We start from the raw sequence: 17,317 nt of genomic DNA, 5'->3' as shown, positions 1-17,317 counted from the left end.
AATTAATTTCAGTGCCCTTGGGTCAGGGGTACCAGGGGGAAGGGGTACTTAGTCTGAAAATTATTTAATGCTTTGAAATCTGCTCTTTGGTCATAACCAACCTTTTATGATGGAATAAAATTTATGATAAAATTTCCAAATTTTTGAAATATGTGGCCCCAGGGTCAGTGGTTCCTGTGGGAACTGGTGGTTATTACATGATACTCAGGTGACCTATAAGGCCTGTGGGCTTCTTGTTTAACCTATGTTATATGTTATAATATAAATTGGTGTAGTTTACTTTTATTAATTGCAAAACGGTTTATAAAAAAGTGTAAACTGAAAAAAAAATTATGTTGTATTGTGGATTGACAGGAAAAGAATTTGTGATATATATTTTAGATATAGATTGATAGAGAACATATTTGTGATAAACATTTTATATACATATTGACACAGAACACATTTGTGATATACATTTTATATATAGATTGATAAAGATGACTTTTGTGATATACATTTTATACATAGATTGATAGAGAAACATTTGTGATATACATTTTATATAGAGATTAATAGAGGAATCATTTGTGATATACATTTTATTTATAGATTGATAGAGATGACTTTTGTGATATACATTTTATATATAGATTGATAGAGATGACTTTTGTGATATACATTTTATATATAGATTGATAGAGAACACATTTGTGATATTTCATTTTTATACAAAGATTGACAGAGAAACATTTGTGATATACATTTTATACAGAGATTGATAGAGGAAAAAATTAGTGATATACATTTTATACAGAGATTGATATAGAAATATTTGTGATATACATTTTATACATACATTGATAGAGTAAACATTTGTGATACACATTTTATACAAATATTGATAGAGAACAAAATTTGTGATAAACATTTTATATATAGATTGATAGAGGGAACATTTGTCATATACATAGTCATTTTATATATAGATTGATATAAATATTTGTGATACTGTAAAATCACATATTTTCGTGGGGTCAAATTTTCGTTGTTTGAGGAAAAACTCTTGGTTCGTTAGGATTTGAATTCGTGGATTAAAAAAGGTTGACTACATAACATGCAAAATTTTACATTTCGTGGTGGACATGAATTCGTGGGTCTTTTCATACCTCGAAAACAAAACTATATCCCCCCATGAAAATTAGTGATTTCACAGTATACATTTTATACATAGATTGATGGAGGAAGCATTTGTTGTTAAGGATCCTTTCAGTGCAGATGGAGGAATGATTACATTGGGGTCTAGCTGTTGTATTTGTGGAGCCAGAGTATGTCTGTCACAGGTACTTGTAGATATAATTAATAATAATATCTTACATGTCAAATTAAAAATATCAAACCTGTAAGTTTAAAAAGAGCGATATCACTAAATGGCCACATTTCACCGAAAAAAAGATCAATTTAGCAGTTGGAAATAAATCAAACTACAATGTACAGAAAATTCCCTGAGTGCATGTTACTTGTTTTGTTTTTCAGGGTTGCAGTTTATTTTACACTAAACGCTTTTGCCTAACTTGTGTGAAAAGAAACATGAAAGAATTCCCAATGGAGATAACAGAGGTGGGATTTAACTTTTTGTGTAATCGTCTTTCAGTTGATTTTTTTTTCTTTTTCTTTTCTAGAATTGTAAAAAATCTCTTCAACATGTATTTTCAATAAGGGTTATCTATCTTTCCACAGTGTATGTAAAAGGCAATATCAAGCTGAAGAGAATTTGAAATGAATATAATGTAATGCAATTTTAATGTAAGAAGGATAAGAAACATTGCCGATTTTTGTCCAAGAATTTTTTCTCCCGACTTAGATAATAGATGATATACGCAATTTTCATCCACTATACATGTTTATATTTGCATTAAAACAATTTTGAAGACCCATTTTTATTCGAAGGGGTAACAGTTATTTCATGTCATGTCAAAAGATAACCAGCTCTTTGTTTCTAATAAATTTCTGTAGTAATATTGACTGTCAAAAAATTTGCATTTTTTAAGGAAAAGATATTAAAATTACCTGTTACAAAAGCCTTTTAATTTTATTTTAACTCCTGCCTGAAAATGACCCATTACTAGTAAAATATAATCTTTCTCAGCCAATATACTGATCATCAGTGTTATCTTTAATTAAAAATAAGCATTATTTGTGGCAACGGACGTTGAAAAAATTACACACTTTGGAAAAAATTTCAAAGTGCGTTAAAACTGGGACTAAATCAAGGCACTTTGAAAAACAATTTCAAAATGTGTTGATTTTGGGACTAAACCAACGCTCTTAGAAAAAGAAATTCAAAGTGCGTTAAGAGTGCACATCAATTATTAAATCATTGAGACACTGAATGCACTTCGAAAAAAAAAATTGTACAAAATTCAAAAATTGGACTGAGATTTTAGTAATACATGTAGACTGTATTATTTTATTTTTTTTTTTATAAATATTTCTTTCGAAAAGCTGGTGAATTGGTTTACCCCCATCGAGAACAAGATGAAGACAGGTGGAAGACCCCAACTCTTTATCTTTCTTACCCAAATATATGTATTTACAAAACTGGTATGACATTAGGTAACTATAAAAGATTAAATATTGAGATAATATTTCCTGGAAAAAATGCACCCTTGATATTACGAAAAATAGACCAAGGGACCGTATCACTGATTTAAGCAACAATTGCCAACTAACAATATGTTGGCCAAAGTACCTTTATAAAATCAAGTACAATACAAAACAAAATTGTATAAGGTGCATAAATAATTATTTTTTCATACTTCTTAATACAAATCAATAATGATAAGAAAGACCAATCGTAATTTTCAGAAATATTTTTCATGTCAATAAAATAACTATAAAAGATCATCATTTTATCAAGGAAAATTATTTTTTTATGAGCGTACAAACTGTGACCCCATTTTGTCGCATTTCTCGTACATGTAGCTTAAAATTGATATTAAAAAACCCCGTAAAATTCTAAATGCAGTAAAAAGTGTAATGAAGTCCTTAGTGCATTGAATTTTGGTTCTTTAAAAATTGAAAATCCATTTATGTTCAATGCCATCACCATCAGACCTACATAATTCGTCGGAGACGGGGATGGGGTGGCGTGGTGCTAGGGTGTTTAGCCCCCAAACTTTCTTTTGTAAAGACGAACATCATATATTTGCTGGAATATTGACCAATTCATCACATTTTTTTTCAAAATGCGTTAATATGGTCAATATTAATGCACTTTGAAAAGAAATATTTTTTTTAAAAGTGCGTTACCTATGTCCCAAATTTAACACACTTTGAAAATTGTTTCGAAGTGCGTTGTAACAAGGGCTTGTGTATTTAGACGTTAACTCGGCATTTTGGGCCACTGAACAATGAAGACTTGTGTGCCACTGTTTTTAAAGTCTCGCCCGAAAGATGTGACACTTTTCACTTCAAAGTGCTAATGAACCGTTGCTAGCTATTTTTTTCTTCTAGCGATGAAGACACGATTGAGCTTCAAACCCACCATCCCCCGATCACGCAGCGAACTAAACCGAAGCATATTTGATAATCAAAGTCAATCGATGTTTAGATTTATAGCATTTTTTTGTCTTTCAAATTCTAATTCCTAAAATGTAAGCAGTAGTTATATAGGAATGCCATTTCTATAATTAGAGTGATAAATGAGATTTTCTTGGTATAAATCGCAGTATTAACTATCCCGGTGGCATTCAGGAACTTTTTTGACAATTAAATACAAATTTGGAAATATACAAGGTCAGAAAAAATGCTTTATTACATTAATGAATATCACATGTTTTGTGGTTTATAGTTAAGAATGATAATGATTTTATATATTAAAATTAAATATTTTCAAGATGCTCATGAAAGAAACTTTTAATCTCCATGCTTAATATTTATGTTCAATAGTTGTGAAGTCATTAAAAAAGAAAAGGGTTAAGATAACGTACAACAATCAATTCCATAAAAAAAATATTTGGAGATATTTGAGTCAGGACAATAATATTTTACTCATTAACAAATTAATAATAATAATAATAAAACTGAATTATAAAACTAATAATAAAAAAAACGTTCGAGTTATCTCGCTTTGCTCAATAACATTTTTGAAGTAATAAATTAAACAACTGATGATTTTTAAGAAACTTGGTCTGACGTATGAATCATTGACAGATGTCAGCAAATTGTCAGAGTCCTGTCACATGGTCTTCTGTGATAAATGACTCTCAAGCATGATGCAGAGCCCGGCTTATCGCGGACCGTAATGAAAGCGCAAGCGTTTTTAAGTAGTTAAATATAACTAACCTTGGTCGCAAATAAAAAATAGTTTTTCATTGACTTGCTTTGTGAATCTTGCAAGGAAAAGACATTTAAACATATCACTGATTTTTTGACGTGACACATTACACGTTAAACCGTTTGCGAATGAATGTTGAAATACATCCTTTGTTTATTCTGTTAAAAAGCAAATTAAGTAAACTATTTAAATTATTATTAAAAATGGAATAGTTAAATATGTTAGCTTTGATTATTGTAAGTTAAATATTGTACTTCTAACCCTTATGATAAATCTGGAATGCCTCTAAGTAAGTACAATAAATTTGCTATGAGGAAACAGTGAGATAGAAGTCAAATCAAAGATCAACAACCAATTGCATTTAAGATATAAGTAAGACTGTAATGTCATCAAGCATTGATACAATTAGTACATATCAGCAGAATGCATTAAAATTAACGCTTGATTGCATTTATAGTTTTCATACCCTCTATGAATGAAAACTTGCACATTTCATTTTGATCTCATCAGTACTAATATACACATTTGCATTTATATTTACAGAAAAAATGAAACACCTTTTAAAGAAGGGCTTTTATAAATTAAATTTTAGAACTTTAAAGTAAATCAAAACACAAGCATGCTCTCTGGTTTAAGTCATTTTTCACGAAGGATCTTTTGTTTAGCTTGCTGCATCATTCCAACCTTCTGTAAAGCAAAACGGAAAATAAAGTTTAATTGCCATAATTATGTTGATTAATGTTAGAACATAAGGGCGTATAAAACAAGAAAATGCTTTATATAATTAAAACAAAATTCCAATCACCGTGACTTGCAAACGATATAAAAGTACAGAAATCTTTTAAAATCATGATAAAGGAGGAATCACAGAATTTCAATTTTTGATACCTTTGGGAATCCTGGGAGTTTTCATTAAGGTTCCAATGCTTCTATTGTTTGCACATTTATTTAACATTTTCCCAATTTGGAATCAATTAAATCACGCACCCACCTCAACAAACCACGAAAACCAAAATTTATTCAGATCTGTATCACAAATCTACTTTTGATAGCTGATCAATGAACATCTGTATGTAATATTTGCAAAGAAAAATGGTAACTTCACCAAGATCTACTTTCAATTATGTTTTGCAGATTGATGGATTATATTTTAATGTTTTTCAGACTGAAATTTTTGACGAATTGTTCTTTAAAAGCCTTAATGTGGGCGATATTGGTTGTTAGAATCAAGTTTGACGGGCTTATAGAAGTTTTTTTTTCTTTTTCATTTACATACTTGAAGGAAACACGTTCTACAGGTGTAGAAGGTGTTTTATTCATAGATGGTTGGAAAACATAAAGGATGACACGGAAAACTATCTACCCCCTCAAAAAATAACACAATTTGACCTAAAAATGATTTTTTTTCCAATGATCTATCTTGCTTGTGAAATCCCTTTTGTGCATTTTGGTAATTTTGAAGTTCTAAAACATAAACATTAAAGAAAAGAAAAGAATAAAAAGATAGAAAGAAACGTGTAAGAAGTGCAGTTTGAATTATGTATTCATATGTTCTCTAACAATGAGAGATCTACGTTTGGCTTTTTATATCATGGTATTTTTTCTGTCATTTTCATAAATATGGTTGCTGGAATCTGCTAGAATCGATGTTCTTATTATCTATCATTAAATGTTGCATTTGGATTATTCTTCACTTTCCTTTCTAGATATCATCTATTTTGCTGACAGGTTGGGTGTTCACAGTCCATCTTCAGTTTTCTACATGTAATAGTTCATATTCATATTTAAGGATAATACGACACAGTTATGCAATGAGTGATTTTTTTCTCATTCTAAAGAATGATATTTCCGTTACCAATGTTCATAGGGGTAACTCTCGTTAGGCCATGTGGATATTACTAGTAGAATGTGTTGTGAATTAATATTTATCTGTTTTATTTATTTGTTTGGTCAATAAATGTTGGATTTTCTTTTCAGTGTAAAAAAAAAAGTAAATGAATTTTGCATAATACTTTTGTATTTAAACAACAGTGATTTGTTTGTAGACGTTTTGTATGCAAAATATTTATATCTTTTTTTTTCTTCTTCATTTTTTAAAAATCGACTAAAACGAGGAAATAGTCATTGCAAAGACATAACGAACTTTTTGTTAAATTGTTATGATTTGTTGGTTAAAAAAATCAATTTATATTTTTTACAAAATAAAATAAAAGTGAATTCACTTTTATGATTTTATATATTTTTAAAATATTCTTTATTTTTGTTAAATAATGTGGGCATATGAATTACAAGATTTAAAACTGAAAAATAAAAGAAAAAAAATGAAAGGTTGTATTTTCCATATTATTTACTGTTACTCAAGAGAGAAACCTAAAGTCCTGGGAATTTTATTTAAGGCTTTTAGCCCGTTAGCTTGATTATTATAGTAATCTTTTATACTTTACATCTATATATCTTTTATTGATTTGATATCTCTTTTATTTGATTTAATTATTACGAATGATAATACAAAATGTATAAATAACTGGATTTTAGTGTCTTAACATTGCCATTTGATAATGTGTTTTTAGATTCTGCAATATCCGTGTGTCGATGTCCTTTTTTCTTGTTTGTTTTCTCATATATAAAAGTCAACTTTCAATTCTCAGCTAATAAAACTTTCATTAAGATGTATTTATTGTTTTGGTAACGTGGAATGAAGGGTTGTGAAATGAACTATCAAAATAAAATGAAATTTTTACATAACGTTCCGTATAATGGAAGAGGTGTCTGTGTGACAGGCTTTTATAGCATTTGTTCTTTGTTAACGACTTGCGATCATAACAAATAAATATTAAATCTTTATATATTTTGAATATGCAATATCAAAGAGAAGTTGATCGTTTATTACACATCGACCTATTTTATGCAAATGTAATTTTTAAAAAATGCATTAAAAAAAAACAACAACAAATAAACATGAAAAAACTGGTTTTCCATTGTCAAGTTTGCATTTTTACCTCAATGAGATATTTAAAAACAAATCGAAGATACATTGTATTTTACTGATTGGATCGCAGAAAATGCTAATGTAGAGAGTAAAAGAATAATTGATTAAACATTTTATAACTTGTCAAAATTAAAAAAAATAACAAAATTGACTGATTTGCGGTGTTGAAAGTTGCTTGGTTTCTCACAATCAGAATTCACATGGCAAACACCTTTCAAAAAAGCCATCAAGGCTTTTTGTCCTGCGACGTGGTTGCTTTTTCATTTTTCTTGCCAAATTAGAGGTTGATCTTACTTTGATCTGAGATTAAAAGCCCAAAGTTTAATTTGGATTCCAAAAAATACATACACGGCCTGATTATCCCCCCTTTTCATCTACAGTCGCTTATTACTGTATTGTCAATAATCCCTACTCGTCTAACGGGTTTGGCGATTCCTTGGCGCGGCTTTTATGAAAGGATATTGACTTTGGTTTTCTGACGATTTGTATCGCTGATGGAATTCTGATTTTGTCAATCAAAATTAAAATGTAAGACTGAAATCATTTTCGATTTCTTCTTTTCATTTGACCTTGATTGACAGTTGACTGGCGACGATCTTTTTAAATATTTTTATTTAGTGAGATAATAGCCTTTGAAATGAGAAATCATTAGTAATTAGGGGGTTTGAACGATTTCTGTTCGTCATCTTCTCAAGTTTCTTGTGGAAATAGAATCGCCACAATGATATAGGTGTCATTATCAAAATTTCTCAAATTCCTTTGATTTTCATTTGTAACAAATTGCAGCGGGAGTTTTCCAATTGTAAATAATTCTCAGTATGTACAAAGCTCATCAGTGGCTTATGTAATTATTAACTAACATTACTCAACGTTTAACTTTTTAGAAAATCTTTTCTTTATCAAATTGGAGAGAAATCTGAGATTTTAACTATATATTTGCAGAGATTAAGACTTGCGGTGGTATGTTTACTTTTGATTTTTCTCTATCAGTTTAATCATTTAGACCTTTTTTGGAACACGGCGAGAGACATAATGATTCGGTTTGATAAGTAGACTAAGGACCTATACTAACGGATAAATGTTCAAAAGCCACTCTTCAGCATATTTATTGCAGGATTTCCCCTCAATTTTTTCTTAAAAGAATATTTTTAATTTCTTTGTTTTTTTTAAATAGGAACTTGCAAAGAAGAGAAAGGAGTGATTTGTAAAGCAGATATTGAATAGTGTCCTGTTGGTATAATATTTCTACATCTACATCGCACCCAATTGTAGCTGAGACACGTACCGTAAACGGAATAGAATCAATGGAATGCGGTTTTCATGCAATAACATTGACATTCACCGTAAAACAAATTAAAAAGTACAGATTGCAAACTTTGACCGTGTCTGGAATTTTATCTCTGATGTTTTTGTCATGTAAGACCTTGATTGGATATTATCCGCAGATGATTCAATTATGGAGTTTTACTGGCTTTAACATCTGATGCATATTCTGATATCTTGCAAGATCAAGCTGATATCATAAAAAAAGACAATGATAAAATTCTTTTATCAGACCTGTTGATGTTGGAACATAATTGTGTGTCTATAGGGCTTTACAGGAAGAAAGAAGAAAAAGCTTTATCAAACTTTATTCCGCATTTATTATATTTTTTTCTCAGTGAAGTTCACATTTAGTATGTTACATGCACCCAAAAATAAGCATGTAGGGCTCTGCAAACATTAAAAGTTCTGTTTCAGAAACAGAATTTCGACCATGTTCTTTTGTTGATCTTAAACACATTTATACTTATTTTTATATGTAAAACGTTTTGAATTAACAATGAATACTTCTTTCAAATTATGAACTAATATTCTATATGAGCAGATAATTGAACCTGTATTTAAACTGGGTAAATATTTTCATAAATTAGATGTCTTCGAATATATTATCTATTAAAAGTTGTCACTTGAACATTGAGAAATTATTTCGAAGAAGGGAGGGCATATTGCTTTGCTGCTTTCTGTCGGTCTGTCGGTCCACTTAGTTTCCGTTTACTTTCTTCGCAACCGTTGCACATACTGAAATGAAATTTGGTATACAGGTATATCACAGAATATCTAGGTCAAGTTCTGTTTTGGGTACGATCGCACCATATTTGACAGAGTTATGCCCCCTGGACTTAGAAAAAATTCAATTATTCGCAGTTTCCGTTCATTTTCTTTGCAACCGTTGCACATACTGAAATGAAATTTAGCGTACAGATTTATCAGAGGAATATCTAGGTCAAGATCTGTTTTGGGTACGATCGCACCATTTCTGACAGAGTTATGTCCCTTGGACTTAGAAAAATTCCAATTATTTGCAGTTTCCGTTCATTTTCTTTGCAGAGGTTGCACATAATGAGATGAAATTTGGTATACAGATTTATCAGATAAATATCTTGATCAAGTTCTGTTTTGGGCACAATCGCGCCATTTTTGACAGAGTTATGCCCTTTTGGACCTAGAAAATTCCAATTTAGGGGGAGGGGGCATAAGTGTTTTACAAACATCTCTTGTTTACTTAAGGAGTATTGAATGAAAATACTTGTACAGTGTATTTTGTCATTTTATACCCTTAAAAATACTGAAAGTCCTTGTACAATGAACTAAGAGTTGTGTTATTGGCGAGGAAATCGAAATAAATAAGACGATTGATCAGATCCAGAAGTCATATTACAAAAGGAGATAACTGATGTATTCCAAAACTTAAGAGATCCAAACAACTTGACATGAACTAGCGAAAAATGAAAGAGATTGAATGCCTACTTGTAGTATTAGTCGAATAATTATTATTTATGCCGAGTAAAAATAGCAGAAGAACGTTATAATACGAGCACTCGAGATGGATTCATAGGAAGGTCGGCTTTGATCATAGGTCGACTCGTTGGGCTATCTTTCTATATCCCTACTCTCGGGGGATTTGTTATTGACACTACAAAGTTTATCGACATATCAATTGATAAATCTTATGGAGAAGAGGTATCTTTTACTAATTAATAACAAAAATATCTATACATTAATTGTTGTTAACTTATCGAGGCACGCCCGGAAGAGGTTAGAAATTGAAAATAGGAAATGTTTTAATGGTGAAATTGTTGCCGATATATGTTTATTATATTCGTAATGGAATTGCTACAAAAGTATAATTAACGAATCAGGACATTATTGTTCATGTTAAGCAGAACGTGAAATGCCAAATTATAGCTGCAGAATTATGCAAACAAATTGCAGAACATTCGGCCTTTATAATTATTGATGTTATAGTATTCCATTCAAAATGCTGTATAAAGGTAATTTATAACCCTTTCAATGTTTCTGAATGTATTCTAAATCTTTGAGAAAGAGTAGAAATGGAAAGGTAAAAAGTGTCTTCATTTGATATTAAAGCGGATAGTTTTATGCTCTCCCCTGAAGAAGGAAGGTCATATTGCTTAGTGCTGTCGGTCTGTCTGTCTGTCGGTCCTTCAACAGTTTCCGTTCTTCGCAAGGGTTGCACATACTGAAGAAGAAATTTGGTATATATATTTATCATAAGAATACTAAGGTAATGTTTTGTTTTGGGATCGAGCAATTTTCGACACAGTTATTCCCCTTGGACTTAAAAAGATCCAATTATTTGCAGTTTCCATTCATTTTTTTTCCTGTATGTATGTTTAGGGGCGGGGAATAAGTGTTTTCATAAACATTTCTTGTTTTCTTAGTAATGCTTTGTAAGAAACCGTATATCATTAATCCACAGATCACTCTAAGAATCAAATAAATGAAAGTTATGAAATTCAGTAAGGTAGAGAAGGGAAGGGCGTCTTCCATATATCTTAAGCCAGTGAATTCAAAGGATTTATAACCATGCAAAGAAGAGATTTAATGTAACGTCTTCAATATCAGAACCTCGAAAAGAATCCGTAACAGTAAGGGGCTTATAGAATACATTTCCTAGTTACATATGGTAATGATTAAATGTAAGGAAAGATGGGCCTGCTTAATATATTGGTTGATTATTCCATAGATGATAGTAAATTAAATGTTATGAAAACTGAAACGCAGATAGTTGATAAAAAAATAAGAGCGGTCGTTTAAAGTGTATCCGCAGCACGTCCTGAAGATTTAAGGATTAATTACCGGAGTTAGAATACCTGGAAATGGTTCACCGTTACCAAGTGATCTCTAAGGGTTGAGGCAAAGGTATCAGAAAGTAAGGGGTAAAAAAACGCCCATGGTACACTATTGATTTGATTTGAAAATTTTCTATCCAATCAGATACGTATATTTTTGAGTGTGATCTATAACTCACAAGGAAACCTCCCATAAAACATCTCCTAGTGCTGCTGTACTCTTCAGTTTTGTTTTCCTGTTTGTAAATCAGTTCAAAATGGTTTGATTGAAAATCAATATATAGGGCTTCTACAACAGCCAATGAGACAATCTAAAGAGAATAGGAATTGGGATCAAAATTATTTTCTTTGTACGAAATCGGAAAAAAGATATTATATTACGTCCTTTGTAAAATAGACTGCACAATTATTAAAAAAAAATATAGATATACAATGTACATTAATTTAAATTGGTCGTCTGGGCTTCACAAAGGAGTAAGTAATAGGAGCAACCAGTGAGGAATTTGCACTTAAATGTTTTTTTTTGTGTTTTAAAATACAGCATTTTCTTAGAAGTTCAAGGCGAATATAAATATAAGGAAATAAACTAGTTTAGGCCTAAATATATACTGTCTGTAAATTGTCAAGGAACCAAAATCATTCAATGAATTTGCGTATCGTAAATTTTACTATATAATTTTGCAGACATTAAAACTTATTGTATATAAATAAGCTATTTTTCTATATTTAATAACAATGCCATGTGTTTCCATACTACTTTTGTAATCTTAAATATAAATCAATTTAGTGAAAGAGGAGACATTAAATGTACCATTACCAAAACGAATTCTAACCTTAGGGAGAGTTCAGTGTGAAAAAATAATTTTTCTTGTAAAAGATGGCCCTGCTTAAAGTATATAATAACAATATACCAAAAGTGCAGAAAAGGTGCGACCATAAAAGTGCATTTTGAAAGTGTTCTTCGGATCCTCGACTACGTTGATGAATGACCCATTGGTTTATATATGGAATAGAAATTTAAGTTTCTGTCTGTCCAAATACTTTCTATCTAGGGATGATATACGGCATGGTGTAAAGAAAAGGTCCGTCTTTTTTGTTGTCGACATATGGCCTTCAAAATCGTGTTCGTTTCCTTGTATATGTCATTTAATGGGACCATCCTGCATTTGAATGTACGTGTTTCTGACCTAAATTATTTTTTTGGCTAGAAAAAAAGCACATTTATCAAAATTTGGCACTTTGCAGCGTTGGCGAGGTTTAGTTATTTTAATTTTGGCATACAGTTTTATAGAACAATAGGACGGAGAGGCAAAACGCATCTTTTTTTTATGAATTTTATAAATGGATATTTCATTGCAAGGAAAAACCTTGGCGACTCTTTGTAATAAATAAAATGCAATTAGTAAGCAATATGCAAATAAGGATATAAATTATATGTTGTTATGTCTGTAATTGCTACTTTATGAAATGCTAATAAGACACATGTTAGATACGAAACAGTTTAATGCTGTTAAAACCTGGCGCTCTTTATTTCCAATAAATTGCTATAATTCCATTCCATATATGGATTTCTCTAGGGCATTCCAGTAATTCTGGTTTACCAGCAAAATACTCCAAAAAAATTCCCAAGTTTAAAAATATAACGTTCTGTCTCGTGCAACTGACATTGCTACATCAGTTTTGAGAAATGTTTCCTGTGCTTTAACTGTTAGACTTCTATGAAATATGATGGGCAATTAATGACTAAGATTTTCCATGCATAATTTGGCATTGAAAGTGTAGCTCTCCTCCTTAAAAGTACGTACCAGTCGCCGTCTTTTATACTGGTACATAACGAACACGTTGTCTGTATGCTATCCAACTTGGCCAAGTTGTATGTGTATGGGTAACTGGACATTTTATATAAGTAATTTGACGAGATTTATTCGACGAAAATGCTTTAAAAATTAGAATTAATCGTCTAATGTAATCTATCATAAATAGGGCAGCTCAGGGTACATTCCCGAATACTTGAACCTTGCAGACATTGCAAAGAAAAACGTTGGCCACGAACTCAGTGAAAAAGAAAAACGAACTATTTCTACTATCAGTAACATGTTGGCAGTGGTTCTAAAGTTCAAAATCATTTCACCTTCCATGCTGTTGTGAATAAAATAAATGCACATTTCTGAAAGAAGTAACTATATTGCTGCTAAACTGAGACCAAGGAAATATTTTATTTGTAGTACTGAGGTCCTCTAAGCTGGAATGTTAGCATGGTATTTGACAGGCTATGCGTTAAGTTTTCAGAGAACAATTACGGAATTTAAGAAACATTTTCGCTTGATTGCCTTCCATATTTTTATTCTGGGTTATTTTGAGCTAGGATCGACCTTCTTCATCCGACCATGCATATTTCACGTAGATTAAAATTAAGACTGTTTCTCATCAACTTTGCATTGTGAATGAAACTTTCTATAAAGTCTTTTGCATTATTGGACTAGGCATAGTGTTGTAAAAATATAATTTGTTTGTGAAAAATTCTTAGTAAACAAATATGGAAGTAATTTAAAAACCTTCTTTTGTTGAAAAGTGTAGAAAACGATCAGAATCGACATCATTTATATAGTTCCTTAGAACGCTTAGAAACGGCTTTCATATCATTTCCAATATGAATAATAATGATTGTATAAGATGCCTTCGACAAAATGAACATTAAACGTTGAATAAAGATATTCAAAACGGGCATGTCAAATACTAAAAGCACTCTAGCAGAATGGCTAAATTCCTAAAATTTACGATGCTTACTTCTGTATTGTATCTGATCCCACCTCTGATGTTTTAGAAGTCAATCTTTGCTCTGCTCTTGATGAGTATGGTTTAAATGGACTTCTGAACATGATCACGTTTCGTTATTTTCATATTTCATTTTTTTTTTTTAAATGACAAAAATACTCTTCCCATAATAAAGTTGCATTGATTGTGATTTTTGCTCAAATGGTTGGCAACTAAGTACTACAGAGTAAATTACGAAAGAGGAATGTAAAAACACAATAAATGTCACACTCGTCATATATTTTGATTGTGGTTCATTTTGAAGAATTACACTTTTTTCTGAGAATTGTGCATCCAATATCTGTTCACAAAAGCATATTATGATAAAAAAAGTGATTAGCTGTTTATGCATAAACACTAAAAAGAACATGCATATGAATATTAAGTACATCATTATCTATTTAGTTTTGCGATATTATCTAGTGAAGTTTATATGGTTGATATTGATTGAGTAACCAACTAGTTTGATAAAACATTGATGTATCCTTTTCTGTGTTTTGTGACCTACTTATAACAACATTATACGACGTTTTTCTACGACCTATGGCCAGTCGGGCAACGTTGTGGTAAAAGTTCGATGACATTTTGGATAACATCAACCATGAAGGAGAGCGACCCTGACCGAAAGCTTCAGGGTGATCTGCTCAGCCCTGCTAATATACAACACTATTCCCGCGTACTCAGATATACCAAGTAGCTTCCTGATTTTCATCAAGGAGGGTACATTCAGTTAAATCTGATAGGAAGGCGGAGAACCGCTTAGATAAAACGCCTTGGGTCCAGGAATTATTTTCCAGACATACTTGGTCCGGTGGCCTCGCCCAGCCTGATTTCCGGTTACACGTGTTTTCACCGTGTTAATTATACAATTACATGAGAACCAAGGACAAGGCTGCCTCTGGCTTTGCTTCCTCTATAAGTCTACAGAATATTTCCTTCATGAAAGTAAACAAAGTTTGATATATGTGTGTCTTGGCTATTAAACAACATATTTCTTCTTTTACTCATATTTGTACTACTCCAACATATCAACGTAATGTAGTGGAAGGGTGCATGAGATAAGTGTTTAAGTTTGGCAATCAAAGCCTATGAAAATCATTCGGGCTTTCTGCATAAAAATGGTATTCAATGGTACTCAAAATTATCTTTTCCTGTTTTCAAGTTGCAATTGTTCTAAAAGGAACATCGACATGCAAAATAAGAAACCATAAGAAAGTAAACCCCCATAGGTTTTATTGATGGTGGTCTAAGCACAGAGATAATTTCAAAAAAGTATTCTATTTCTACAACACATTCATTACAACAGAAACTAAAATTTTGGTCTTTTTAAGATTTACTAGGTAAATTTCTGAAATACATTTTCGGAATCATTTTTAATGAATCAAAAAATATATCGTCAATTTAAAGTATGTATATTTTTTAAGTTAACAGGAAACGAAACTAAGTGCCATTTTCAGTTCCTTTTTTTCTTTTTTTTTTTTCTTTTTTTTTTTTTTTTTTTTATATACAAATAAACTATAAATCCTGACTTTTCCCACCTTTTTAAATAGCAGTGTTGATACTTTGTAGAATATGAAATCTTTCGATTTTATGGCAATTATTAAATGTAAGGATGTAAGGCCATCAAAAGTTTGACCTTCGAGATATAAAGCCTCGTAAAGAAATAGTTTTGTTTGTCGGCTAATAGCATGCAAGAGAATCAGTAATCAACTAAACAACGTTAATCAGTGCCTTTAGGTAAATAAAATCGATGATCAAGTTTTTTTGAATATATTGCACTGTTTGATAACATCTATTTTAAACATTATGGGAAGTATATCAATGTTCTAGCTATTTATTTTCATTGCATTTGATTTGTTGTAGAAGAGGTTTACTGATTTTATAGAAATGATTATTTCTATGCAGAATTGGTAGTGAGCTACCTGTGTATTTGTAATTCCACATGCGTTTATACTAAAGATGAGCCCTTGGAAAGTAGTGACGTCTCAATTTGAGTAAAAAATTCTCGAAGGAAGTTCATTCAATAATCAATAAAACAAAACAAAGGAACGAGCAATTTCTTAATTGAAACAAGCTCTGAACAAACAAGTTGATAAAACAAGGATGTTAACAGTTTGTTTAAGGTCTCCTGTTACAAATTTTATGGATGAAACAATGATCCTGTCAGACAATTCAATCTATTATAAATCAACTGATTTTTTCTTCGTAGGGCCATTGTTTACACACTGAATTTTCTTAGATTTTTCCCGTTTGACTGATCTTGACAAGGAGCAGTTGGCGGGTATGACCGGTTGACAGGGGCTGTGTACTCCGCCACGGCTTTTTATCACAATTCTGATGTTGTAGAGCTCCAATTTTGCTTTTGGTATTGTTTGGGATTTAAAAAAAAAAAAAAAAAATTAAGAATTTTTTAAATTTCAACTTTCACATGTATATCAAATAAGTATACAAAGTATATTCACACATATATTTTCACTTAAGTACCTTTTATAAATATCATATACAGGTATCAAACCTGCATAAAGACACACACATAAACATATACACATTTAAACACATGTGAATTTTTTTTATCTTGATTACTGTTGGTATCTCCATATTTCATTCAACATTTAATTCGTTAAGTTGATTTAATAGGATGACTTAATTTACTTAAACATTATGTAATGAGGGTAATCGTACATTATCATGTAACAAACAATTCCATTAAATACCCTCTAAATTCTTAAGGTGTTCTCATTTCCTAATACTTGATAGTATTTTAATGTAATAGGATGACATTAGGATAATACACAATAACATTTCTCAATCATATATCTTATGTGACTTAAATGAATTGATTGAGACGTTTAGTCTCCTAACATAAGGTACTTTGATTATAACCAGTCATTTGCTCAATATCCCAAAAGGCGTTGTAATTATCTAACGACATGTGTCAAGATAATAAAATAATAATTGCAACAGACATCTCAAACTAGGTGATTTATTGTCATATAATGCAATACAATAGTAAACTATAGTATATATTTTGATCCTTTGATTTACTATGAAACGTTGCCT

The 17,317-nt window shown here is 30.9% G+C and overlaps 1 protein-coding gene across 1 annotated transcript; it reads left to right on the top strand.

Annotated features, from left to right (window-relative positions):
- The first annotated feature begins 1,180 nt into the window (after positions 1-1,180).
- On the top strand, positions 1,181-4,479 carry LOC134261146 (cysteine-rich DPF motif domain-containing protein 1-like). Its single transcript, XM_062743603.1, has 3 exons — positions 1,181-1,322; positions 1,516-1,599; positions 4,164-4,479. Exons 1-3 carry the CDS (start codon positions 1,218-1,220, stop codon positions 4,242-4,244), a joined length of 270 nt encoding a protein of 89 aa, XP_062599587.1. The 5' UTR covers positions 1,181-1,217; the 3' UTR covers positions 4,245-4,479.
- The last annotated feature ends 12,838 nt before the right edge of the window (positions 4,480-17,317 follow it).

This window comes from Saccostrea cucullata, unplaced genomic scaffold (assembly GCF_032062105.1).
Source record: "Saccostrea cucullata isolate Sc308-1 unplaced genomic scaffold, CSIRO_AGI_Scuc_v1 ctg12187, whole genome shotgun sequence".
Classification (NCBI taxonomy): Eukaryota; Metazoa; Mollusca; class Bivalvia; order Ostreida; family Ostreidae; genus Saccostrea; species Saccostrea cuccullata.
Note: the sequence above shows the minus strand (reverse complement) of the source record. Positions and strands in the feature narration are given on the sequence as shown.

Coding starts and splice junctions, on each gene's coding strand:
- LOC134261146 (XM_062743603.1), top strand. CDS start 1,218: ATGGAGGAAGCATTTGTTGTTAAGGATCCTTTCAGTGCAGATGGAGGA. Junction 1,323..1,515: donor CCAGAGTATGTCTGTCACAG/GTACTTGTAGAT, acceptor TTTGTTTTTCAG/GGTTGCAGTTTATTTTACAC. Junction 1,600..4,163: donor TCCCAATGGAGATAACAGAG/GTGGGATTTAAC, acceptor ATGATTTTTAAG/AAACTTGGTCTGACGTATGA.